At 55.2% G+C, this 22855-nt stretch overlaps 1 protein-coding gene across 1 annotated transcript; it reads right to left on the bottom strand.

Moving 5' to 3' along the window:
• Nucleotides 1–4825: 4825 nt before the first annotated feature.
• Nucleotides 4826–12177, bottom strand: SAXO4 (stabilizer of axonemal microtubules 4). The gene is made up of 12 exons (XM_058527386.1): nucleotides 12069–12177; nucleotides 11497–11614; nucleotides 11046–11199; nucleotides 9725–9853; nucleotides 9049–9112; nucleotides 8479–8591; nucleotides 8028–8087; nucleotides 7823–7909; nucleotides 7390–7503; nucleotides 7215–7309; nucleotides 5388–5552; nucleotides 4826–4895 (listed from the first exon to the last, which is right to left on the bottom strand). Exons 1-12 carry the CDS (start codon nucleotides 12175–12177, stop codon nucleotides 4826–4828), a joined length of 1278 nt encoding a protein of 425 aa, XP_058383369.1.
• Nucleotides 12178–22855: the final 10678 nt, after the last annotated feature.

Below are 22855 nucleotides of genomic sequence, written 5' to 3' on the forward strand. Positions count from 1 at the left end.
TCCTGCCACCCGATGCCCTGGGCCACCTTGTCCTCACACAGCCCCTTGGGCTGGGGCTCACGACCCCGACAGGGAGGCTGGGATGAGCTGCCCAAGGAGAGGTTGCAGGAGGAGAAGGCAGGGGCTGAGGGGAGCACAGAGTGCTGCTCAGTGCCCTCCCCTTGGGTGGGGTCTACAGCTCCAGCTCAGGAAACATCATGAGGACGCCTCCTCTGACCTTGAATGGAAGCCCCAGGTGGGGGTTACCTGGGTCTGATCCCTCCTCTGTCCTTGCACGTTTAGCTGTTTGGGGAACATTTCCGCGGGGATGGGTGGCCCTCCAGATGGTCAGAGAGAGATTAGGGATCAGATTCCGAGTTTCACGGCTTCCATCTGTCTGCATGTAACATACCCACTGTCCTCCCCACGCAGAGCTTCCCGCCACCCCCCGGGCCTCCAGTTCCCACGGGCAGATGCCTTTTCCCAGCTGGCCAGCTGTCAAGGAATGAGCTGGTGGCTCCACGTGTCACCATGTGACCCAGGCCAGATGGTACCTGTCGATATCAGCGGCCACAGTGCCGTGACGGGCAGCAGCCTCACACACGTCTGCATGCGTCAGGAGTGGGGCCCGATCGCGTGGCACCTGGCATCTGTCGCCATCCTGCCGTCCCATCAGCGCTCCAGGCTCCACACCCCCACACCAGCGCTGTCAGCACAGCACCCACCTGTGTCCCCAAACCTCCCCCAGAGGGCGGCCCCTCTGTGTTCCTGCTGAAAAGGCCCACGGAATATTCCTGGCACCCGCAGGCTGTGGGGGCTTAATGAGGGTAATCGTCGTCATCGCACACCTCAGCACAGTTTCTAAGAGGCCCGTGGGAGGGGCAGGAAGGTTTTTTGATAGCAGCGACAATAGGCACCTGCTGGCAGGAATGAGTCTCCTGGATGCCCCAAGCTGGTTACCAGGTGAGGGGAGGCAGGCAGCTTCCAGGAGGGCCTGGCAGAAGCTGGCCTCAGGGACAGGGCGGGGCCTGGCCCCCTCGAGGGCAGCCTACGCCTCCAGGTAAGGCCGCACAGGTAGATCTCACACCCATGCTCTCCCAGACAAGACGGAGTCTGCTCCCAGAGAAGGGTCCTGGGGCAGTCTGTCCAGGGCCCGCAGGAACAGACAAAGGCCACAGGCCACACAGACACTGTGACTCTGCAGTGTGGCCTTGCTCAGGCCTCCATGCCACCCAGGCCTCTGTTTCCTCTGCTTCAGCGTCAGGGCGGCTACTATTTGCCTGCTGGGCACTTTACACATGTTGTCTCATTTACCCCACGAGGTGAGTACTGCCGTTACCTGCAGCTCAGAATGGTTAGGTGGCCTCCACAGCTGGTGGCAGGAGGCAGCCTCCGGGTGGAGAGCTGGGATTTGAACCTAGGCAGGCCGACTACAGAACTCAGGCCTGGACAGCTACCCCCTGCTGACTGCCTGAGCCCCGGAGAGGAAAAGGTGCCAGGGCAATGCTGGCCGGGGCCAGGCCGAAGGCTCAAGTCTCAGAGGCGTAAGGGGACAGGGCCTCCGAAAATGAAGCCACAGTGTTGGTGCCCACACCTCTCTGATAGCACAGAAGGGGAGTGACGTGGCGAAGGCCAGTCCCTCCAATGGGGTTTCAGTAACCTGAGTAGCCGAAGGGTGGAAAGTGTCCACCCCTTCTGCTCTGGCAACGGAGAGAGGATTGCTCAGCACTGACCCTGGTCTTGGGGCCTACTGGGGGTCAAGGTGGGAATGTGGGGCCCTTCAGGCCACTACTGGGGAGCTTAGTTGAGGGTGGTCAGAGACTGGGCCTGGCGTGAGAGGAGAGCAAGGGGCACATGCAGAGAGAGAAGGGGCGGCCTGGGGAGCAAAGCACAGCGGTCCCCAGGGGCCCCAGCCATGGCATCCAGACAAGTGGGGGCCGGTGGCACAGCAGGGTCTCAGCCACCAGGCCACACAGATGCAGGGAGCCTGGGTGACTGACCTCCTGGCATCAGGGACGGTCACACCCCGAGGCCCACATCTGACGCCCTTGCTGGCAGGCAGAGTTCATTCGTTCATTCACTCATCTGATATTTACTGGCACCTACAGATATGACAGCACTGTCCTCGGCATTGGAGGTTCAGCGTGAGCAAGACAGGCACGGTCTGTGCCCTTGTTGAGCATCATAACTGAGGAGGGGACAGAGAAGGGCTCTGTAGCATGGCCTGCCCTGAGTAACTCCATGGGGGGCAAGGGTCAGGAAGTGGGTTGATCTGGAATCAACTCATGCCCCCACTGGCTGCCCCCACTCTGGGCTCCAGCCCCACTCCTTACCAGCAAACACCCACCCACAGTCCTTGCTGGCTGTGTGACCTGGGGCCAGTGGTTCCACCTCTCCACATCTGTCTCCTCATCTGGGAGATGGGGAAACCATGCCCTGCACCAGGCAGGGTCCAGACCCACCTAGGCTTGGCCTTCACCCTCCTGGACCCCCTTCCTGCCACCTGATGCTCTGGGCCACCTTGTCCTCACACAGCCCCTTGGGCTGGGGCTCACGACCCCAAAAGGGAGGCCGGGATGGGCTGCCTGAAGAGAGGCTGCAGGAGGAGAAGGCAGGGGAGCACAGGGGTGCGGCTTGGCACCCTCCCGTTGGGTGGGGTCTACAGCTCCAGCTCAGGAAACATCGTGGGGAGGCCCTAGCTCACATGTCCTCAAACTTGGCGCAGGACAATGGGAGAGGGGAAGCGATGGTGAGAGGCTGTAATCAGACTCCAGTGCCCCCGACACCTTATCCCCCGTTGAGCCAGGGAGAGGTAAGTGAGCAGGAAACATGAGCTAACGAAGGACACTGGAGGGAAGAAGGAAATGGAGATGGGAAATGGGGTGGGGTGGGGTGGGCTATGTGTGTCCGGTTGTAGGTCTCTGCATGTCTGTTTTTGTGTGTCTGTGTGTCTGTGTCTATGCGTGTTGATGTGTCTGTATGTCTGTATGTGTGTGTATGTCTGCGTGTACAAGCATCTTCGGTGTTTATGTGAAGACCTGTGTGTACACATTTGTTTGCGTCTCCATATGTTCCTGTGTGTGGTTATGTTAGTGAGTCTGTGTGTCCTTGTCTGTCAGCACTTATGTGCCTGTGTGTGTTTGTATGTGCGTGTCCTCAGGGGTCTGTGTGCATCTTGACTTGTATTTGTGTGTACTTCTGTGTGTGTGTGACTGTGGGCGGGAGGGGCTGGTAGATTCTCCCCCCGACCTCACCCTGGCCAGGCCATGGATGGGGCCCAGCCCAGTTGCCAAGAGTCTGGTTTGATGACTCACCCCCAATATTGGGGGCCATGGACTGGCAGGTCCCCACCCACAGTCTGTGGGGCTGTCACTGGGGCTTGAGTCTGCTGGGTTTGTAGCTGAGAAACTCTGTGTCCCTGCTTCCCCTCCTCCCATGCCAGAGCCAGCTGGAGCCACCCACATCCCACATGGAGCCCCCGCCAGGCCGTGGACAGCCCCCGGGCCTGCCGCTCAAGACTTCTGGGTACAGCCAGGCTCCAGGGCCTGCAGAGCTGCTCCACAGACACTCACTAAGTATAAGGGGTGGAGGTGGGGGTGGGGGACCAGCTGTTGGACCACTCAGTCCTCCCCATTGCCTGCCTGGCTGGGCTGCCTGGAACTGCTGCTGCCTTCCTGACCTGTTATGACCTCGAGCAGCTCGTGCACCCTCTCTGGTTCCAGGTGCCTCATTTATAAAATAAGGAGCTGGTGCTAGCAGGGCCACAGCCTACAGTTGTACAGTTGTGCACTGTAGAAACGCACCTATTGAAGGTGACAGAAGGCCCTGAGAGGCAGCCCCGATTCTGCCTTGCAGGCTGAGGGCCCTGGTGTCAGGCTGCAGCTCCTGAAGGAAGGGATGGTTCCCTATTTCCTCCCACAAGACGTTGGCTCTTTTGGTCCTGTGCTCAGGTGGGGGGTCCACTAGGGCACGCCTTGTTCTAATTCTCACAAAGGGGCTGCCCTGAGGCACAAGCCTTTTGCACCAGCCCCCACCCCTCCCTGTGATGGTGGCCAGGTGTCCATCCACTGCGGACTCTCCTCCATCTGTCTCTGGAACAGATCTCTGTGACTCTTCCTGCCCTGCTATCCTCCTCTCTCCCTTAACCATCCAATGTGGGACCCAGCAGGGCCCCAGAAGTCCTGCCCTGATCCCCTGCCCCATTTTATAGACCAGGTAACTGAGGCCTCTCAACCCACCTCCCGCCCACCTCTGTCTCCCCCTTCCTCTCTGGCCCCCCTCCCCCCTCCCTGGGGCTTCCTCCCTTCCACACTTGACAGAGCGCTTAGCACAGGCAGAGGAGAGCTCTTGACAGGAGAGGAAACTGAGTCTCAACAGCGAAGTGTCTCGTCTAGTGTCACAGTGAGTCCAGCTGGGCCTCCCTGACTCCGAGTCTGGCCCTGGCCCCTCCACCCCTGCACCCCGACCCTCACCCCTCCTTTTCCCAGCCACCGCTGACAGTCACGGATGCGGCTCTGCTTCAGTGCTCTTTATTTCATCAGGAAAGTAGCTGGGGAGTCCCAGCAGGGGGTGGGGTGGGAACAGGGACAGTAGCTGGCTCCTGTCCCATTAGGTTGGCCAACCTGTGGGGAACGTAGAAGAGGAGGCCTCAGGGGCTCCGGGGTGGTCTCTGCAGTCTCCCACCCCTGAGAAGCCCCTGATCTCCCACCCCCCTATCTGGGGCTGGGGTCCCCAAGACAGGGCTTGCTTGACCCAGGGCTTGGGAGGTGGGGCTGGCCCACGATGGCCACCCCCACATGGGAAGATGTGGGTGGGGGGACCCCAGCCCCTTACCCAGGCCTCAGGCTCAGCTGGGCACGGTGAAGCGGCTGCTGTGAGGTGCAGCTCGGTAGAAGGGGTCGGCTGAGATCAGGGTTCTGCAGGGAGGGAGGGGGCGCAGGTGAGGGAGGGGTGGGCGGCAAGCCCTCTCCAGTCTGCCTTCTCCAGCCGCCAGCGCTCCGTCAGGGCAGCCAGGCCACAAACATTCTTTGCCTGCCAACTCTGGGCCATCATGGGTATGAATGTGATTTTTGAGGAACTGAATTAAGCAGAAAGGAGTCAGAGCGAGGCAGAACCACAGTCCATTCAGCTTTGGTCCCCACCCCACCCCTGCAGCCTGGCAGGGAGCAGGCGTGGAGCTGGCCTCTGGGAAGGTTTGCCAAACACCTGGGAACAATGTGCAGGGGGGAGGGCAGCCAGGCAAAGGGAGAGGTCTCTGGGGAGAAGAAGGAGGAGCCCATGAGGGCAGGAGAAGCACTAACCAAGCCAGAGAGAGGAAGTGGGCCTCTCAGAGGGACAGACACACGGAGGGAGGGAGGAGACGCTGGGGAAAGGCCTGGATGCGGCAGAGCCGGGAGGTGGCTGGCTACCTTCCCACGTGGGGGTGCAGGTGCCGCAGGCTCTCCGTGGGGTTGGGCGTGGCCTCCACGCGAGTGACCGGCTGGTTGAGGGCGTAGCCTCCTGGCTTCTGGGGCTGGATGCCACCTCGAGTCCAGCCTTCACGGTCTAGACCCTTGGGGATGTTCTCGAAGTACCTGCAGCACGGGAGGGGCTGTTGGCCGAAAGCTGGGCAGAGGGTGGGCAGAGGCCCACCTCTGCAGCCTCTCGCTCTTCTCCAGCAGGAATCTTGGCTCCAGCAGAGCACAGCCTCCTTGCCTTTGCCTGGGCTGTTCCCTCTGCCTGGCACTTCCCAAGCCTCTGTCCACTTGGGGAGCTCTGACTCAGGGAGCCTGCCCTCTCTCTGCCCCCGAGCTGGAGGCACCTCCTTGTGCTGCCTCCAGCATCCTGATGCTGAGACAGCACTTCAGAGTGGACAGGACTGCTTAAGTGATGTCTCCGTTCCCGGCCTGTGAGCCTCTTGGGGTTGGGGACCCCGTCTTATCCATTTCTCTCTAGGCGTCCAACTTTTCTTCCATTTCGCCCATATTCATTGAGCCCTGGGCCAGGTTCTAAAGGTACCAAGATGAGTAAGATGTGGGCCCCGCCCTTGAGCTCATGAAGAGGGGGCACGGATAGATGAATGTGGAAATCAATGATTCCAGCCCCGGGGGGGGGGGGGGCTCTGGGTGCACCAGGCAGAGGCAGCGTGCCTGACACCTGGCAGAAGCACAGGAAATGCCGGCAGGTGGGCCGGCAGTGGAAGAACCCAGCAGAGATGGCTGGGCGTGGGGGTCTGCGGGAGCCACAGGAGGAGGGCGCCTGCCTAGGAAGGGGCAGGGACACAGTGGTCCCCCTCGGACCAGAGTGAGCCTCTGCCCTTCCCTCTCGCCCTCCATGGGGACTGGAGCAGCCACAGGTGTCATGGATCTGCTGTGCCGCCAGGAACCACATCTCCTCTCTGAGCCTCAGGGTCCCTTGAGGACGGGGCAGGGGGGCACCATGGGAGACTGAGGAGTTGGGGGTACGGTGTGGGCACAGATGACTCAGGCTGACACACAGAGGATAGTTGCTGTGAGGGGAGGTTTTGTCCTAAGAGTTACACCTCCTTTATCCCACTCCTGTAAAGCCCTCCCCATCCAGTCCTGGCCCTGGGAGCCTTCTCCATGGCTCTAGGGCCACTTCCTCCTGGAAGCCCTCCCTGATGCTCAGGACACTCTCTGCCCAGGGTTCACACAACACATACCATGGACTGGAAGTAGTGTCTTAGCAGATGCCCAAGTGGCTCCACCCAGACCACCTCGGACCCCCTCATTCTTCTCCTGCCCACCAGCCTGGCCACCAATGGCCTGCACTGCATCCCAGGGAAGGCTGCCCTCGGGCTGCAGGAGCCTGCTCTGCCTGAGCAAGGAGGTACCTGGGATTTATATTGCCCCGTGACAGCCCTTAACCAACGGCCAATGAATGTGGGGGTATGAATACCTCAGCTCTCTCACTCCTTGGTTGGGATAATTCTGAGTTGCATGTTTTGCAGTGTCTGGAGTCTCCCTAGGGGTATCTGGCTTAATAATACACCTGTTATTGGCTGCCTCCCCATCCCCATCCCGCCTCTCAACTCCTCCACACCCCCCAACCCAATAAAGGGCTCTCACTCAAATCCTTAGCTCAGGGTCTGCTTCTTGGGGAACCCATATTAATTCAGTGTTGGCCTTCTTCCCAAGGCTGTGAGCTCATTGACTATCCCAGTCTCAGTCTCCCTGTCTGTAAAATGGGCACCAGCATCACAGCCCTGGACTTGGGCAGGGAAGCGGGGGTCTCACCCTTGGTTGTAGGTGGTCAGGTAGTGATTATCCATGTCACGGTCATAGGGGCTGCGGACATAGCTCGGGTTGTTAAGGCTGAATCCTGTGGGCTCCTGCACGAGAGACAGGGGGGACCTGTCAGGTCAGAGAGGGTGGGGATTTGGGGATGGGGGCTGGGAACCCCAGGTCTCACCTTGTTCCCCACGGTCTCCCGGCCCAGCAGGGCAACATTTGTCTGTTGCATCCGCTGGGGGGGCTGGAACTCATGGTGGGTCGTGCTGTTGGGTTCTGGGCCAGGAGGGGGCACCTGCAGGGGACAGAGCCACAAGAAGGGTGGCTGGGTGGCCAGGGTGAGAAAACAGAGGGAGAGGGAGGGCGGGCAGAAGTGCACACAACCCCAACCTGCCCCCAGCCCCAGGAGCCTGTCCTTCTGCCTCCAGCCACCCCGAACTTGCTGTTTGGAACACACGCCCCAGTTTCCAGCCCCTAGGCCTTTACCCTCCACTGAAAGGAGTCCCCAAATACCCCGATTCTTCCCATCCTCCAGTGCCTGCCCAAATGCCACCACATTCGAGAAACCTCCCTGTCTCCTCCCTTGTCTGAGGGAGCCCCCCAAGGCCACTCACTCTGGGGTTCAGAATCCGCGCATTCACTCGGCTGAAGCCCGTCTCCCGCTCGGAGCCTCTGGCCAGCACGGGCAGGAACTCGTCCCCCTGCGGCAGCCAAGCAGCCCCTGTCACCACAGCATGGCTGCCTACAGCAGCCCTCCAGCACACTGTGCGAACGGCCCCTCAGGGGGACCCCAGCCCTCCCCACCCCCGCTCAGCTTACATGAGGGTGGGTCATGGGAAGAAAGTCCGACTTGGTGACAGTCCGGCCGGGGAGGAGGACCTGGAACGAGGCGGGCAGAGGAGCGTCAGCTGGCAGAGGCAGCTGCCCCCCTGCCCTGAACACCGAGGGGGGCTCAGCACAACTGGGTGTAATCGAGGTAACGAGGAAAGGGAAGAGTTTGGGGAGGAAAGAGGGGAGGGCATGACACTGAATGGGAGCCAGCAGGCCAGGGGTCGTGTCTGAACTCTGAGTGATCTTCGCTACGCCGCTTCTCCTCTTCGGACCTCAGTCTTCTCATCCATAAAGTGAGGGAGTTGGACCAAAGCAGGAGTTGTCACCCAAGCTCTTTCATCTTGTGTTAGAACAAAGGGTCTGCAGCTCATTTTTTAAAAAAGCTAGAAACCCCCAGACTGGAGGGCTTCAATGACCCTGAGATTCCAGTGGGACTTACCGGGTCCCCAGGGAGGGCCTGGGAGGGCGGCTGGAAGACGATGGGGTTCTTGGTGGACTCTTTGGTGAAGCCAGTCTCCTCCTTGGCGCCAATGGATTTCTTCTGTAAGAGATCTGCAAAAGACAGCCCCCGTGCGCTGCCCCCTGGGCCACCTGGCCCCACCCACGTGGCCCCCAGAGGCTCAGGGTCCCAGGAGGGAAGGAGGGAGCTGGCACCAAGGATCTGGAGGCCTGAGCCACCAGGATCGTGGGCACCAGGAGAAGGACACCAGAGTGCAGGACAGAGAAGGAGAGAGGAGAGCAGAAGCAAGGGCTGGGCCCACAGGCCAGGAGGCGGCTGTGGTCTGACTCAAGGAGGCTCCTAAGTAAGCGAGCTGTCCTTTAGCGGGTGGGCAGGCCTAAGACACTGAGGTCAGCCAGGGGGAGGCAGTTCCCCCAAGCTGTCTGTGTGTCCTCCTTTCTTCCACTGGTGCCTTCTTAGTCCTGTGCCAGGTTCCCCGGGGGTCTCTCCCAGGGGTCGGGGGTGGGGAGGTGCAGTGGGAGAGAGGCATGAGCTCAGACAAGCACCTACCTGGCTGGTTTGAAGGCTCCTTGAGATACTTGGAATTATACTCAGAAGTCATGAAGCGCGGGCCCTGGAACACAGAGGGCGGAGCAGTGGGGACACACGGGAGACCAGAGCCCAGAAGGCATCGGTGGTGGTGGCTCTGGCTTCTGTGCCGAGTGGCGCTGTGTGGTGTCTTCTGAGAAGGGAGGCCAGTGCAGCACCCCTGACACACCTCTCTCTCTGACCGAGCACCACGGTGCCAGAAATTCCACCTTGAGAGCACAGCTCTCTTGCGACCATGAAAACTAAGTCGCATCCCACACAGGACTCCTAGTAACGAACAACGGGCCCAGAGCCCCCGGGGCCCAGACCAGGAGGGGGCCCGAAGAGAGGAGAGAGGCTGATGGGAGAAAGTGGGTGCTCACTTCACTGCTCGGGCTCAGGCCATCTGGGTGGGGTTGGGAGAGAAGGGAGCACAAATTTAAAATCCTAAGACCTGTGTGAGGAAGCCCGTGAGGACCAGTTGGATGCTGTCTTGGAAATACCAATCCCAAAGCCTTTGCTCTGCGCAGCTTTTCTTGGTGCCCTGAGCCCACATTTAGCCGGTTTCTTGGCTGAGTCAGCACAGTACCTGTCTCCAGGAGGGAGAAGGAGGGGGTCTGGCCCTCCGCCCAGCCCTTACTGGGGGCCATCCACTCACGTATCTGGCATTCTCCCACTCCGGCGAGCCCTTGCCCTGCTGCTGGTGGAGCAGGGGCACGTCCTTGGGCTCCAGCCCCGTGATGGCGTCAGGCCCGTAGTCCTGGGTGTCAAAATGGACCTTCCTCACCTGGGAGGAGGGAGCGGCCAATTACCCCTCCCGGTGAGGGATGGCAGTCACTTCTGACTCTGACTCTGCCCTTGACCCCTATACAGTGTCTGCACAGCAGCCTGAGGGGTCCCTTTATGATGAAGTCCCGTTGTGTCCCTCCTCTGCCCCGAGCCTTGCAGTATTCCCATTGCACTCAGAGTAGAATCCCACGTCCTGACAGCCGCCCACAAGAACCTCAGCTCCTCAGTCGGCGCCAGCCACCTGCCTCCTTGCTGTCCCTCCTCACATCACACACTCCCGCCTCAGGGCCTTTGCACTTGCTGTCAGCACCACCTGGAACACTTTTCCCTCATATACCTGCATTTGGAGGAACACTAACCTCCCTTAAGTCTTTGTCTAATGTCTCCACAACAAGCTATTTTCTGGCTCTCCTGATTTGCATTGGCAACCCCTTCACTTCTGCTTCACCCCCTGCCTCTTCCCTGCTGTATTTTTTCCCAGCACTTTTCACCTTAAAATATAGAAAAGATGTTCAGAACATATTGGTTGAATGAATGAATGAATGAATGACTTAGTATCCATTCTGGTGGTGGCAATGGCGATGAGGATGATGGTCATAACGATGACAGAAATAAAGAAGATGGTGTGATGATGACAAAAGAGAACATGACAGTGGTGGTGAGGAGGGTGATGAGGGCTTGGACGTGTGGATGGGATGGTGGGGACCATGGGGACGGGGATGGGGTTGGGGTCAGGATGGAGTGGGAAGGGGACTGGAGATGGGGATGGTGGAGATGGGATGGTGATAGGGATGGGAATAGAAATGGAGGGGGAGGTGATGGTTGGGATGGAGATGGGATGGTGTGATGGCGGGATGGTGGTGGGGATGGTGGTGCTGGCGGGGATGGTGGTAATGGCAGAGATGGGGATGGAAAGGGGTTGGGAATGGTGGAGATAATGATGGTGACAGAGATGAGGATGGAAATGGAGGGCGAGGTGATGGTGGGGACAGGGATGAGGACAAAGGTGATAAAGGTGTGTGTACCCCCAGCCCACGTTGTGGCTCCTCCATATCCAGTCATCTCAGCCTTGACCGACTCTTGGCAGGGCAGTCCCACTCTGCTGGAGGGACCCCCGCCCTTTCCACCCCTAGCCCTTCCTCCAGCCCAGCCTAGGGCTCCCCCTCTCCTGGCCCTGGCCCAGCACCGACCTCCTTGGTGGGCGGCGCCGCATTGACCTTCTCCCGAGAATACCCAGAGCTGGTCTGGTGCGTGCTCCAGGGCAGTGGATGTCGGCCATCAGGCACCTCCAGGGGGCGGTAACTCTGACTGGTCACTGTCTGGAAATTGTGCCGGACTTGTTCCCTGAGGAGGAGCAGGAGCAGGAGCTATTACCACCAGGGCCACCTGCCTCTGTCCTCTGGAGGCTGCAATGCTTATCTCCAGAAGCTTCCCACCTCCCTCAAACCTCACACAGATGCCTCAGGAGTCCGCCTGCCTTTGGGCCCCAGGCTGGGCGCCATGCCCTGAGTCCCCTGAGACCCTAGACCCAGGCCAGGCAGGGTCATGGTTCCCATGCATGGAAGGGTCTGAGGAGCTCCATTGGCCCTGAGAGCTGGGCCCTAGCAGGGCAGGGGTGAGAAGGGGTGGTATAGACGGTACCCCATGGCTAGGTTGTCCAGGGCATCGAGACTGGCTTGATATGAGACCACTGGCCGGTAATTCGATCTGTAGCCTGTGCCTTCGTGACTGCCCATGCGGGGCCTGAACTCCTCCCGACCTGCCAGAGGGGACGCGGGCAGATGGGACCAGGGGTCGGCACAGTGGGAGAGCAGGGAGCGGGGCCTCCCAGGGAGGGCCAGCAGCCCCCTCGGGGCCCAGGGGGCCCTGGGATGGAGAAGGCACAGAGCCAGGGGCAGGAACAAGTGTGATAGGAGCCATGAAAGCCTGACCTTTTGGGACTGTGACAGCAGGAAATGGAGTGGACATGATGGGGACAAAGTCAGTGTGGTAGAATCACAGGATGGATTTGGGAGAGGGTAGCAGGGCAAGGCTAGCCCGACAGCACGGGTGTGGACATGGTCCTTGTGGGGCTCAGGGGATGGATCAGTTCAGCGTGCTGAGGTCGCTCTGAGTGTGTAACGGGCCAGAGGAGCTGCTCCTCTCCCGGTGGGAGGGCCTCCCCTGTCCTGCCCCGTGTCCTGGAGGTGGCTCCTACACAAACGTGCTCTCACCATAGGCTGTGCAGTAGCTGGTGGCGTAGAACTTCAGCGGATCCGTGCAGCCCCCCGAACTCATCTTCACATAAGGAGAGACAACTCCCAGGGGGAGTTTCCCCATCATGATGCTGTGGGGCAGGGCCCCAGGGGGCCTAGGAAGGAAGCACAAGGGGCCCCATCAGCCCAGCAGCCCTAGGACCCTGAGCCTGCCCCAGGCCCACGCTGCAGAGACCACAGAGGTGGCAATGGAACCCCACCCAGCCTGCCCCTTCCCCCAGGCCTGTCCCTCCCCACCGACGCCTACTTCTCAAACTGAAGAAAGGAGTATAACTGTCAACACGTATCTCGTGTACACTTGTGTCTCATTTCTCCTTCCTGCACCTCGTTATTAACTCCCATTTTATAGCCGGGAAACTGAGGTTCCAAGCGATGGATTAGCTCACAATAGGTGGTGGAACTGGGATTCAGACCCAGGGATTCTGACTCCTCGGCCCCTGATCTAAACCCTCACATATCCTCCTCTGGGGACTGAACGGCCAGACAACTTCCTGCCCGCCCAGGAATTCCTGGCTGTCCCAGCTCTGACCTTCACTCCTAGCCCCAGGCTCCTTTTCTCTCCCTCGGCTCAGCCTTGCCCGCCTCCCACTGGAAGTTGGCTGGGCTCGCCCGGAGCCCAAGGGCAGCTGGCCCCACCCTCACCTGCCCTCCACAGTGGTTCTGAGGTCGGGCAAGAGGCTGCAGGAGGCAGGAGCTGCTCCAGAGAAGCCTGGGCCCTCTGGGAGGTGGCCAGGCCAGAAGAAACAGTGCGTTGCCTAGCAACTGGCGCCTAGCAACAGCGTCCCCACGCCTCTGAAGCCCTTCTAGGGCCAGGGCCCACTGAGGGGCTGACCTGGCCAGGATGTGGGGGCCAGGAGCTGCCCAGGCAAGGTCCTGCCTGCACGGCTCCAGCCCCCATCGCCTGCCTCCCTCCACAGGGCCGGGCAGAGCTGCTGTGTGAGTGACGTGAAATAAAAGATAATCCCAAACAATCACTCCCATTTATTAAGGAAACACTTCTCACCAGACGCTTTATATCCTTTATCCCCTGTCCTCTAGGCGCTCTTCGAGGTGGCTATTATTATCCCTCTTTTCACATGGGGAAAATGAGGCTTAGACAGGCAAAGCGACTCGACTGGCCGGAGGTCTCGCAATCAGAAAATAGCAGAGTTGAGATTCGAACGTGGGTGGGTCCAGACCCCACTCAAGCCTCTCAGTAAATTAATGTTTACTATGCTCTGCTGGCGCCAAATCTTTGCCAAGCACTTTTACACACACACCACATATAATCCCCCAAACCGCCCTGTGAACGGGGTACTATTATTATAGGGCCAATAAACCACAGCAGTTAAGACTGACTCAAACCTGATCTGTCACCTTCGATGAGGGCCCTAACCTCTTTGCCTCATCTTCACGGAGGGCTGTAACTGGACCGTCCTCGTAGGACTGCTGGCAGATTTAATGGGAGTGTGGATTCAGCACCTGGCAGATACTTGATGCTCAATTTTTAAAAACTGCTCTTCTTAGCCTTGTTTTGCAGATGGGGAAGGTGAGGCCCAAGGACAGATTGTCCAGGCCTCACAGTGATGGAACCAGAGACCAGGTTAAGACAGGAATGAGCCAACTCCACAGTCCCTGCTCCTTCTCGGACGCCCACTTGCCTCACGTTGGCTTTAAGGCTTGTAAATGCTTAACAATTGCGTCTCTGGGGAGGAGGCAGTGGGGAGGGGCGGGGGGGCCAGATTTGTAGATTTGCCAATTTCTGTGTGTAAATACTCCCATCACAGCTGCTTTCAAACTACCAATGCAACCTCACTGACCAGGGAGTTGGGCGGACATGCTCCGTAGCCCACCGCTGTATAGTATTTCCTCCATACAGATAGGACAGACAGAAGTAACCTCAAGAGCATAAATGACAGAAAAATGTAGTAACATAACGAGGAGGTGATGACGTTGAAGTATTTCTTACCTTTGTTTTTAATATAATTTATTAAATTGTAAGTTTATACAATTTAATTTTTAACAATGGCTGACTGAGCTCAACAACCAGCTCATAAATTTCCCGGGAGTTTCGCCTTCCTCTCCCCAGCTGGATAAGCTGGCTCCAGGGCATCCTGCTCTTAGGGGAGAGCACGGTGTGAATGAAGGGGAGGCCGAGGGAAAGGGGGCTGCCCTTGCCAGGAAATGACCTTGCCATACTCACCCTGAGGTGACTGGGCCAGCCAGGAAGGGGGCTGTGTCCACACCTGACCCCCGCAGAGAGGCCCTGGACTCAGAGGTGACCAGGGCCAAGCAGAGGTGTGGCAGGCACCGCCCCGCCCCAGAGTACCGATTCTGTTCAGGGATCAGAAGCTGCAAACACAGAAGTGCATGCACCCTGCCCCACCCTACAGCGAGGAGCTCCCAGTCTAATGACAGAGGCTCACATGAGCTTCACCAATGAAACAGGGTGAGACCACCATAGGTGGGGGCTCACCCAGGGAGAAGGAGGGACTGGCCGTCCTCAAGGTGTGCATAGAGAAGTGGTGACAAGCAAGGGCTCAGACTCTGAAGCCAGATGGCATAAGCCCTGGCTCTGCCACTTAATAACTATAAGACCTGCCGCATTCTTGTGCCTCAGTTTCCCCTTCTGGAAAATGGGGGTAATAATGGTTCCTACCCGTGGTGTTGTGGTACACATAAAGCCTGGTTCCTGGCACACTTCGACTGTGAGTGCCATCTAAGAGCTAGGGAAAGGCTTCAGAGTTGGGCCCAAAGGTTATGAACAGGAATTCCACATAGCCCTGCCCTCAGAGAGCCCACTGTCTTACCAGGTCTCAGACCCAGCCAGGGTGATGTAGCTAAAGAAAGCTCAATTCGGGAGCCAGGCAGGCCTGAGCTCAGAACGCGCTTCTGCCACTGGCTGGCTGTGCGGCTCCGGGCTTCACCTTCCTGAGTCTGTTTCTGCCCCTGCAACCAAGGAACATAGCGCCTACCTGGCAGAGTTGCTGGTGGATTTGAAATACCCCATGCACAGTGTCTAGCAGGCATTCGGCCTGCACCAGGCAGAGACGAGGGAGGGCGCACCGCGTGGAAGGCCCTGCAAGGGCAAAGGTGGGGAGCGCCTGGGGCCCTGGTTGGGGAGACTGGTCCCCAGTGACTGGGGCACTGTGTGGGGAGGGTCTCAGCCAGGAGACGCTGTGCCAGGTTTTACTTTTAGCAGTTGGTGGGGGCAGAGGAGGTGGTAGAAAGGTTTGAAATCCTCCCGTAGAGCTGCGAGGGAAGCTCTTGAGCTGCTGGAGCAGACAAAAGACTTGGGCAGGAATTCCGGAAGGCGGCCGCTCTCGGGGTCTGAATTCACTTTAGGTCCTCCGGGTGGCCTGTGTTTTTTGCTGTGTGGCGACACCTAGCGGCCATAACTAGGAACTGCAGGAGATGCTGCAGGTGCTGCGCTCTTAAGGCTGTGGGGGCTCCTGGAGGGTCGGGAGTGGGCAGAGCGGCTAGATTGCCCCAGCCACAGGCCACCCAATCTCATTCACCCCCGGGCTCTCCAGAACAGAAGGGGCCAGCCTTGCAAGGAGTGCTCTGGGAGGCCAAGGGCCTGGATCCTGCAAGGAGCCGGAGCCTAGGGGAATTACTGGAATTGCTGGATCCTGCTATCCTTTTGAAGTCCCTGTGCTGGAGGCTGGGGCAGGCACAAAGCTAATGTTTCCTGGCCTCAGATGGGCCTTGAGGCAAGCGGGTGCTGGGGGAGGAGTGATCAGATCAGGTGTTGCTCCCAGGAGAGCCCTGGGCTGAGCTGCTTTGGGTGGAGGAGGAAGAGGCAGGGATGCTAACGTCTTGGATGAGCTGAGGTCACGTGCCTGCTCCTTCCAGAGGCTCTTCTAGAACTTGGGTTTGAGGAGTGGCTCTGACACAAATAGTGCTATGTGACCTTCCTTAATTAACCTCCCCTCTCTGGTCCTGCCAGCTGTGAAAAGAGGTGCGGGCCAGAACAGAAGGTTTGGTTTGTTTGTTTTTAGTTTGAGATGTGTTATTTATTTGGCCTCGGGGCCCTGGAACTCTTTCTTCAAACAGATCCTGAAATGATGTGTGGCTCCACATACCCCTCTCCCCTCATCTGTGAGATAGCAGGACCCCAGCCCACTCCCTTCCAAGGTTCTTCCCCTCTGCCTTGTTACAGAGGAGCACGGAGGGGAGTCTGCCTCACTCTGGCCCACACTTGGCCTGGCCCTCTGGGGCCGCCTGGACCCGCACTGGCCGTCTCTCCCCACCCAGACCCTAAGATGTGTCCATGGAGGCCACAGGGTCCGCGGAACGGAGCTCACCAAACCCCTCACTCTGCCAACGAGAACACCATTTCTGAACCAGATTCTTCTGAGCCCCCCTGACCAACCTCACCCAGGCCAGCTGCACCCACTGTGTGATCACCCGGTTCCCAGCTGCTCCGAGTGACCCTCTGTGGTGCAGCAATTTGAAGCTAGGACACGACATACAGGGGGTCATGGCAGGAAGGGCTGTCTGGGGCAACGCCAAGCCACGGGCCCCTCTTGTCCATGGGACGGAGGGAGCAGGGTGGCCTGGATTCATACAACCACCTCTCAGGTTAGGCCTGGGTGGTGGGGGCTGCTGCCCTGAAGGGCTCAGCAGCCCCTCCGAGGATGGCCAGGTAAGCATTTGGGGCAAGCAGATCCAGAGGGTACTGGGTCTGAATGGCCTGGTGTTAGGGTTGCAGCCTGCACTTTGGGGCCTCGCCGACCTGCATTTAGATGCTGGCTCCACATGGACGGTGTCCTGGGCCTCGCTTTCTTCCCTGTAACGGCAGGATGCTAGCTGCTCCCTGGGCTGCTGTGAGACTGAAATGGAGACTGCAGGAGAGGAGCTCAGCATGGTGCCTGCAGGGGTGGAGGGGTGGGGGTGTGTGATTACTAGGGGTGTAAACACTGGGTCCAGGGAGAGCCAGCAGACAGCCAGGATGACTTCAGCTTTCACTGCCGATTTTGCCATTTCCAGCTTCTTGGCGCTGTGACTCGGGTCTCTAGGAAGGACCACTGCCTCAGTAAGGCGGGAGAGCTGCCTGGGGCTGGGGTCCTATAACGCCCACCTTTAAGAAGTGCCCTGTTCACTGTGCTGTCACCACCAGGAACTGAAATAGCCAAAGTCTAATGGCCTAAGTCCATCTCTCTCTCTCATTGTCCTTCCTAAAAGGCAATGGTTCCCTGGATGGTCTGAGCACTCTCTCCACCTCCCACCATGCTGGTATGACTTCTCGGACGTAGTTCATTTCTCCCCTCAGCAGATGTTTCCTGGAAGAAACTCTATCATGCTTATTTGATGGCTGTTCCGTTTCTGCCTGTTCTGTTCTTTTACTGTCTCCTCTGGGTGAACTGGTTGATCTCGCACAAGGTTTAAAAATTAATGACTCCTGGGGAAGATGAAATGAGATGGAGCAGAAGGTAAGAACCCAATCCCAGTCCTCCAATGGGATGGAGATGTTCTTGGCAGCGATCAGCAGGAAACCCAGGGCAGGGCGAAGGAGGGTGGGTTCCGGATGTACAGAGACGTGGGTTCGAATCTCCAGCCCTTCCTTTATGAGACAGATGCCCTTGGACGACTTCCTCAACCTCTCCAAGCCCATTTCCTTAGCTGTATGATGAGGTCACTGTAGAATTCACAGTCAGGATGTGGATTTAGAAAAGACAATATTTACGTGCTTTAGCACACAGCCTGGCACAGAGAAAGCAGTCAGTAAGTGTTTATGATTATTTTACATTTCCCAGCTTCCCTTGCAATTAGATAAGGGCTGTGTGGCCGGTTCTGGCCAATGCACTGTGCGAGGAATTGAGGGGCACTACTCCCGGTCTGAGGTAGTTAGGAGTCCACTCTCTGTGGGTGGAGGCCACGTGTTGGGATAGAAGGACCAAAGGATGGAAGCAGTCTGGCTCACTGAGTCACCGCGTGGAGGTCAGCCTCCCTGAAGTGGTGCCTTTCCCTCACCAGATGGGGATGTGGTAGAGAGAGAAACTTTGCTGCTTCAAGCCCCTGAGGTTGGGATTTTGTTTGTTCCTGCAGCTTAAGCAAAGAACTGAAGATCTCAGGACTTCTTCGGAGAGAAGTTTGGATATGATTCTGTGTATTAGTCAGGGTTCTCCAGAGAAACAGAACCAATAGGAGGTACATCTCTCTCTCTCTCTCTCTCTCTCTCTGTATATATATACAGCCATGCACACCCATACCCCTGCACTCTGTATATATATACAGAGAGAGAGAGAGAGAGATAGAGAGAGATTTAGTAGAAGGAATTGGCTCATGGGATTATGGAGGCCAGCAAGTCCCAAGATCTGCAGGGTGAGTCAGTAAGCTGGAGACCCAGGAGAGCCAATGATTCAGTTCTAGTCCACGTCCAAAGGCCTGAGAAGCAGGAGAGCCGATGGTGTAGTTCCCATCTAAAGACAGGCAGGCTTGAGACCCAGGAAGAGCTAATGTTTCTGTTTGAATCCGAAGGCAGGATAAGAGCCAATGCCTCCGTTCGAAGTCAGTCAGCAGGAAGAATTCTCTCTTCACTGAGGGGAGTGGGCAGTCTTTGATTCTATAGGTTCTCAACTGGTTGGATGAGGCCCACACACATTAGGGAGAGCAATCTGCTTTACTTAATCTACTGATATAAATGTTAATCTCATCCAAAAATACTCTCAGAGAAACACCCAGAATAACATGTGACCAAATATCTGGGCCCTCTGTGGCCCAGTCAAGCTGACACATAAAATTAACCATCACATTCTGGCGTGTGGGAAGAGAGAGATGAGAGGCCTACTGAAATTTTGAGAGAATGGTAATGCCAGCGAAACTCTGAGCCCGGTCTTTTTAAAAAAAGCTCGTAGCTGAACTAAAAATTGGTCAAAGACTTAAATGTAAGACCTGAGACTGTAAACTCCTAGAAGAAACATAAAGAAAAAGCTCCTTGACATTGGTCTTAGCAATGGTTTCGTGGATGTGATACCAAAAGCACAAGCCACAAAAGCGTATTCTCACGAGAAGGTAATACTGCGGAGGGGTTAGGAGGATTGGCCTGCACCCAGGCTGCCTGGCTCCATGTCCCACTTCTCCTGCTCACCAGCTGAGCGACCTTGGGCAAGTGGTACGACTTTTCTGCAGCCCAATTTCCTGGTGAAACTGGTGTGATCAGAGTGTCTCTACCTTTCTGTGTGAGAAATAAATGAGCTAAATTAGAAGCATGCCTCACATGATAAACACATCTCACTATAATTAGCCTCACGGAGGCTAAAAGAGGCACGGTCTTGCCTGTCCTCCTGACACGGACCAGGACACCGACCACGTGCCCGTATCAACCTCCTGCCACGTGGTCCACGGACAGTGTGGGTGGCAGGGAGCACTGGTGTGGGTTTTCAAGCACTGAATTTACACACACGTCACCACAACAAACCCTACTCCCGGACATTGACACTGATTTTTTATGTGACAAACTGATAAATAATTGTATCAGAGAAGGCAGTTAACACTTTTGCTCTTTCCACCTACATACATATGGCTGTTGGCATTCTCAATGCTGGCTAATATCACACTTTAAAAAGAGAATTCTTTTTGATAGAGAACATCTTCATTTTAGACATAAATGATATTAAACCAGGTATCCTTTTATGACAGACTTGTCCTAACCAGTTCCATTTTCCTCAGTGGATAAAAATCCACTTGTTTTTAAATGTGAATTTTTGTAACTCAATTAGACTATTCTTATTTGTACTTAATTTTCATTTAAACATTTTATTTTGAGTTTTTTTTAATTTTGGGGCCGGCCCCATGGCGTAGTGGTTAAGTTCGGTGCATTCCGCTTCGGTGGCCTGGGTTTGTGGGTTCGGATCCCTGGTGCGGACCTACACCACTTGTCAGCCACGCTGTGGTGGTGACCCACATATAAATAAAAAGTAGAGGAAGATTGGCAAAATGTTAGTTCAGGGCTAATCTTCCTCAAGCAAAAAAAAAAAACAAGGAAGATTGGCAACAGACGTTAGCTCAGGGCTAAACTTCCTCAGCAAAAAAAACAAATTTATTTAATAACATTCTTGTTGTTTTGTTTGTTTTTATAGTTACAGACATGATTTTTGACAAAGATACCAAAGCAATCCAATGGGAAGAGAAGTCTTTTTAATAAATGATGTTGGAGTAACTGGTGTTGGAGTAACTCGGTATCTATATGGCAAAAAAAAAAAAAAAGAACCTCAAACCTTACCTCACACCATACCTGAAAATTCATTCAAGATATAAAGATATCAAGGGCAGGCCCCGTGGCTTAGCAGTTAAGTGCGCGCTTTCCACTACTGGCGGCCCGGGGTTCGGATCCCGGGCGCGCGCCAACGCACCGCTTCTCTGGCCATGCTGAGGCTGCTTCCCACATACAGCAACTAGAAGGATGTGCAGCTATGACATACAACTATCTACCGGGGGGCTTTGGGGAAAAATAAATAAATAAAATTATTAAAAAAAAAGATATAAAGATATCTTCATGACTTGGGTATAAGCAAAGCCTTCTTAAATAGGTCACAAAAAGATATAACCATAAAAGAAAAAGCTTATAAACTGGATTTCATCAAAATTTAAAGCTTTGGCTCTTCAAAAGACACTGTTAAGAAAGCAACTACACAAGCCACAGATTGGATAAAAATATATCTGGCAAAGGTCTGGTATGCGGCATATATAAAGAGCTCCTAAAATTCAACAATAAAATGACAACTAAATTTAAAATGGGCAAAATCCTTGAACAGATATGCCACAAAAGAAGATATATGAATGGCCAATAAGCACATGAAAAAACATTCAACATCATTAATCATCAGGGAAATGCAAATTAAAACCACAGTGAGGTGCCAGTACATACCACCAGAATGGCTAAAATTTAAGGGACTGACAACACCAAATGCTGACAAGGCTGTGGGGCAACTGGGTCTCTCACACATTGTTAGTGAGAGTGTAAAATGGTACCTCTTGTTTGTAGTGTCTTCATTCATAACAGCCCAATACTGGAAACCTCTCAGGCGTCCATCAATAGGAGAATGGATAGACTAAATGTGGCAGAGTCATATGGAATGGAATAACAGAATAAACCACAGAGACAAATATGATGTGTGCAACGACATGGATGAATCTCAATAACATTATGCTGAGTGGAAGCAGGCACAAAAGAGTACATACTGTATGATTCCATCTATATGAAATTCTAGAACAGACAAAACTAATCTGTGGTGGAAAAACATCAGAGATATGGTTGCTGGGGGTGTGGGGAGGTGTGTTGTGGGGACTGGCTGGGATGGAGCATGAGGGAACGCTCTAGGGTGATGGTAATTTCTGTATCTTGATAGGAGTTTGGTGTAAGCATTTGTCAAAACTCAGCAAACGTACACTTAAGATCTGTGCATTTTGTTGTGGGTAAATTTTACAGCAAAAGAAAAACACTTTAAATAAATATCAGACTATAGTTAATGATAGGTATTACAAAGTATTTAGGGGAAGCGTTCTATGTCTGTAATTTTCTTTGAAAGGCATCAAAAAGTAGGTGGATCAATGGGTGGAGAGAGGGATGGAAAGATGGACAGATATGCAATGAATCAAGTAAAGTAAAAAGTTAATGACAGACTCTACGTGGTGGATATATGGGTGTTCAACATTGCTGTATGTCTGAAATTTTTTACAATAAAATGTTAGAAAAAATTCAATAACATTTTATGTATTCATTTTATAGCTATTTTTAAAATTTTGACAACTGACACCATTGATGTGATTTTTCCATACACAGTTGTATGTAAAGTTTCCTTTTAAAATTAATTTGCTTAAATGAAAAAGGGACTCAAGAGGCCAGCCCCATGGCATAGTGGTTAAGTTTGGCCTGCTCTGCTTTGGTGGCCCGGGTTCACGGGTTCGGATCCCAGGTGCAGACCTACGCAACTTGTCAGCAGCCGTGCTGTGGCAGTGACCCACATACAAAGTAGAGGAAGATTGGCGCAGATGTTAGCTCAGGGCTAATCTTCCTCAAGCGAAAAAAAGAGGAAGATTGGCAATAGGTGTTAGCTCAGGGTGAATCTTCCTCAGCAAAAAAAAAAATAAAATAAAGTAAAGGGACTCACCTTAAGAAAGATAGTGAGTAAATATTAGTACAGATGGTGCACGGATATGGCAAAGCTCATGAAGGCAGGAGTGAACGGGCTAAGTCTGGGACGAGTGGGGTGCTGGGAGGTACCCAAGTTCTAGGGAAACCTGGATTTAAATCCTGTCTTGCTGCTTCCTAGCTGTGTGGGCAAGCGTCTCTGAGTTTCCTCATGTGGAAATGGGATCACGCTGTCTCCTCTGAAGGGGGTGTGTTGTATGAACGAGACAGCACAGCGAGAGCACAGCTTGGTGGGCCACAGTAAGTGTAACCTCCCTCCCTACACATGACGAAGGCCGAGAACATTGCTATCTGGGAAAACAGTTTGAAGGATCCAGCTGGGACTGGGAGTATATGCGCATGTGTTGGGGAGAGATGCTAAGAAAGCCCACCAGATTCAACCCGCGGTAGAAAGCAGAAAGAGAGAGCTAGTACTGAGCACCCACAAGGACATGATTCCCAGCTATTTCTGCTTCTCCAGCACATCCTCCTTGTGAGAAATGTAAAGCCCACCCTCGGCGGGGTGCATGGACCCCGGGACCTGGGGCTCTAGGTCTCTGTGGGGCAGCATCTACTTCCTGAAGCATGCTGGGTTTGGGAGATTCCTTCTTTGAACATCCCAGATCTTCCA

Source organism: Diceros bicornis, chromosome 31, assembly GCF_020826845.1.
Source record: "Diceros bicornis minor isolate mBicDic1 chromosome 31, mDicBic1.mat.cur, whole genome shotgun sequence".
Lineage (NCBI taxonomy): Eukaryota > Metazoa > Chordata > Mammalia > Perissodactyla > Rhinocerotidae > Diceros > Diceros bicornis.

Excerpts from the sequence above, each read along its gene's own strand:
- SAXO4 (XM_058527386.1), bottom strand. The coding sequence starts at position 12,177 with ATGATGGGGAAACTCCCCCTGGGAGTTGTCTCTCCTTATGTGAAGATG. Across the intron at positions 8,592-9,048 it reads GGAGCCTTCAAACCAGCCAG|ATCTCTTACAGAAGAAATCC; the intron begins GTAGGTGCTTGT and ends TGTCTTTTGCAG. Across the intron at positions 5,553-7,214 it reads CTGACCACCTACAACCAAGG|GTACTTCGAGAACATCCCCA; the intron begins GTGAGACCCCCG and ends CCCGTGCTGCAG.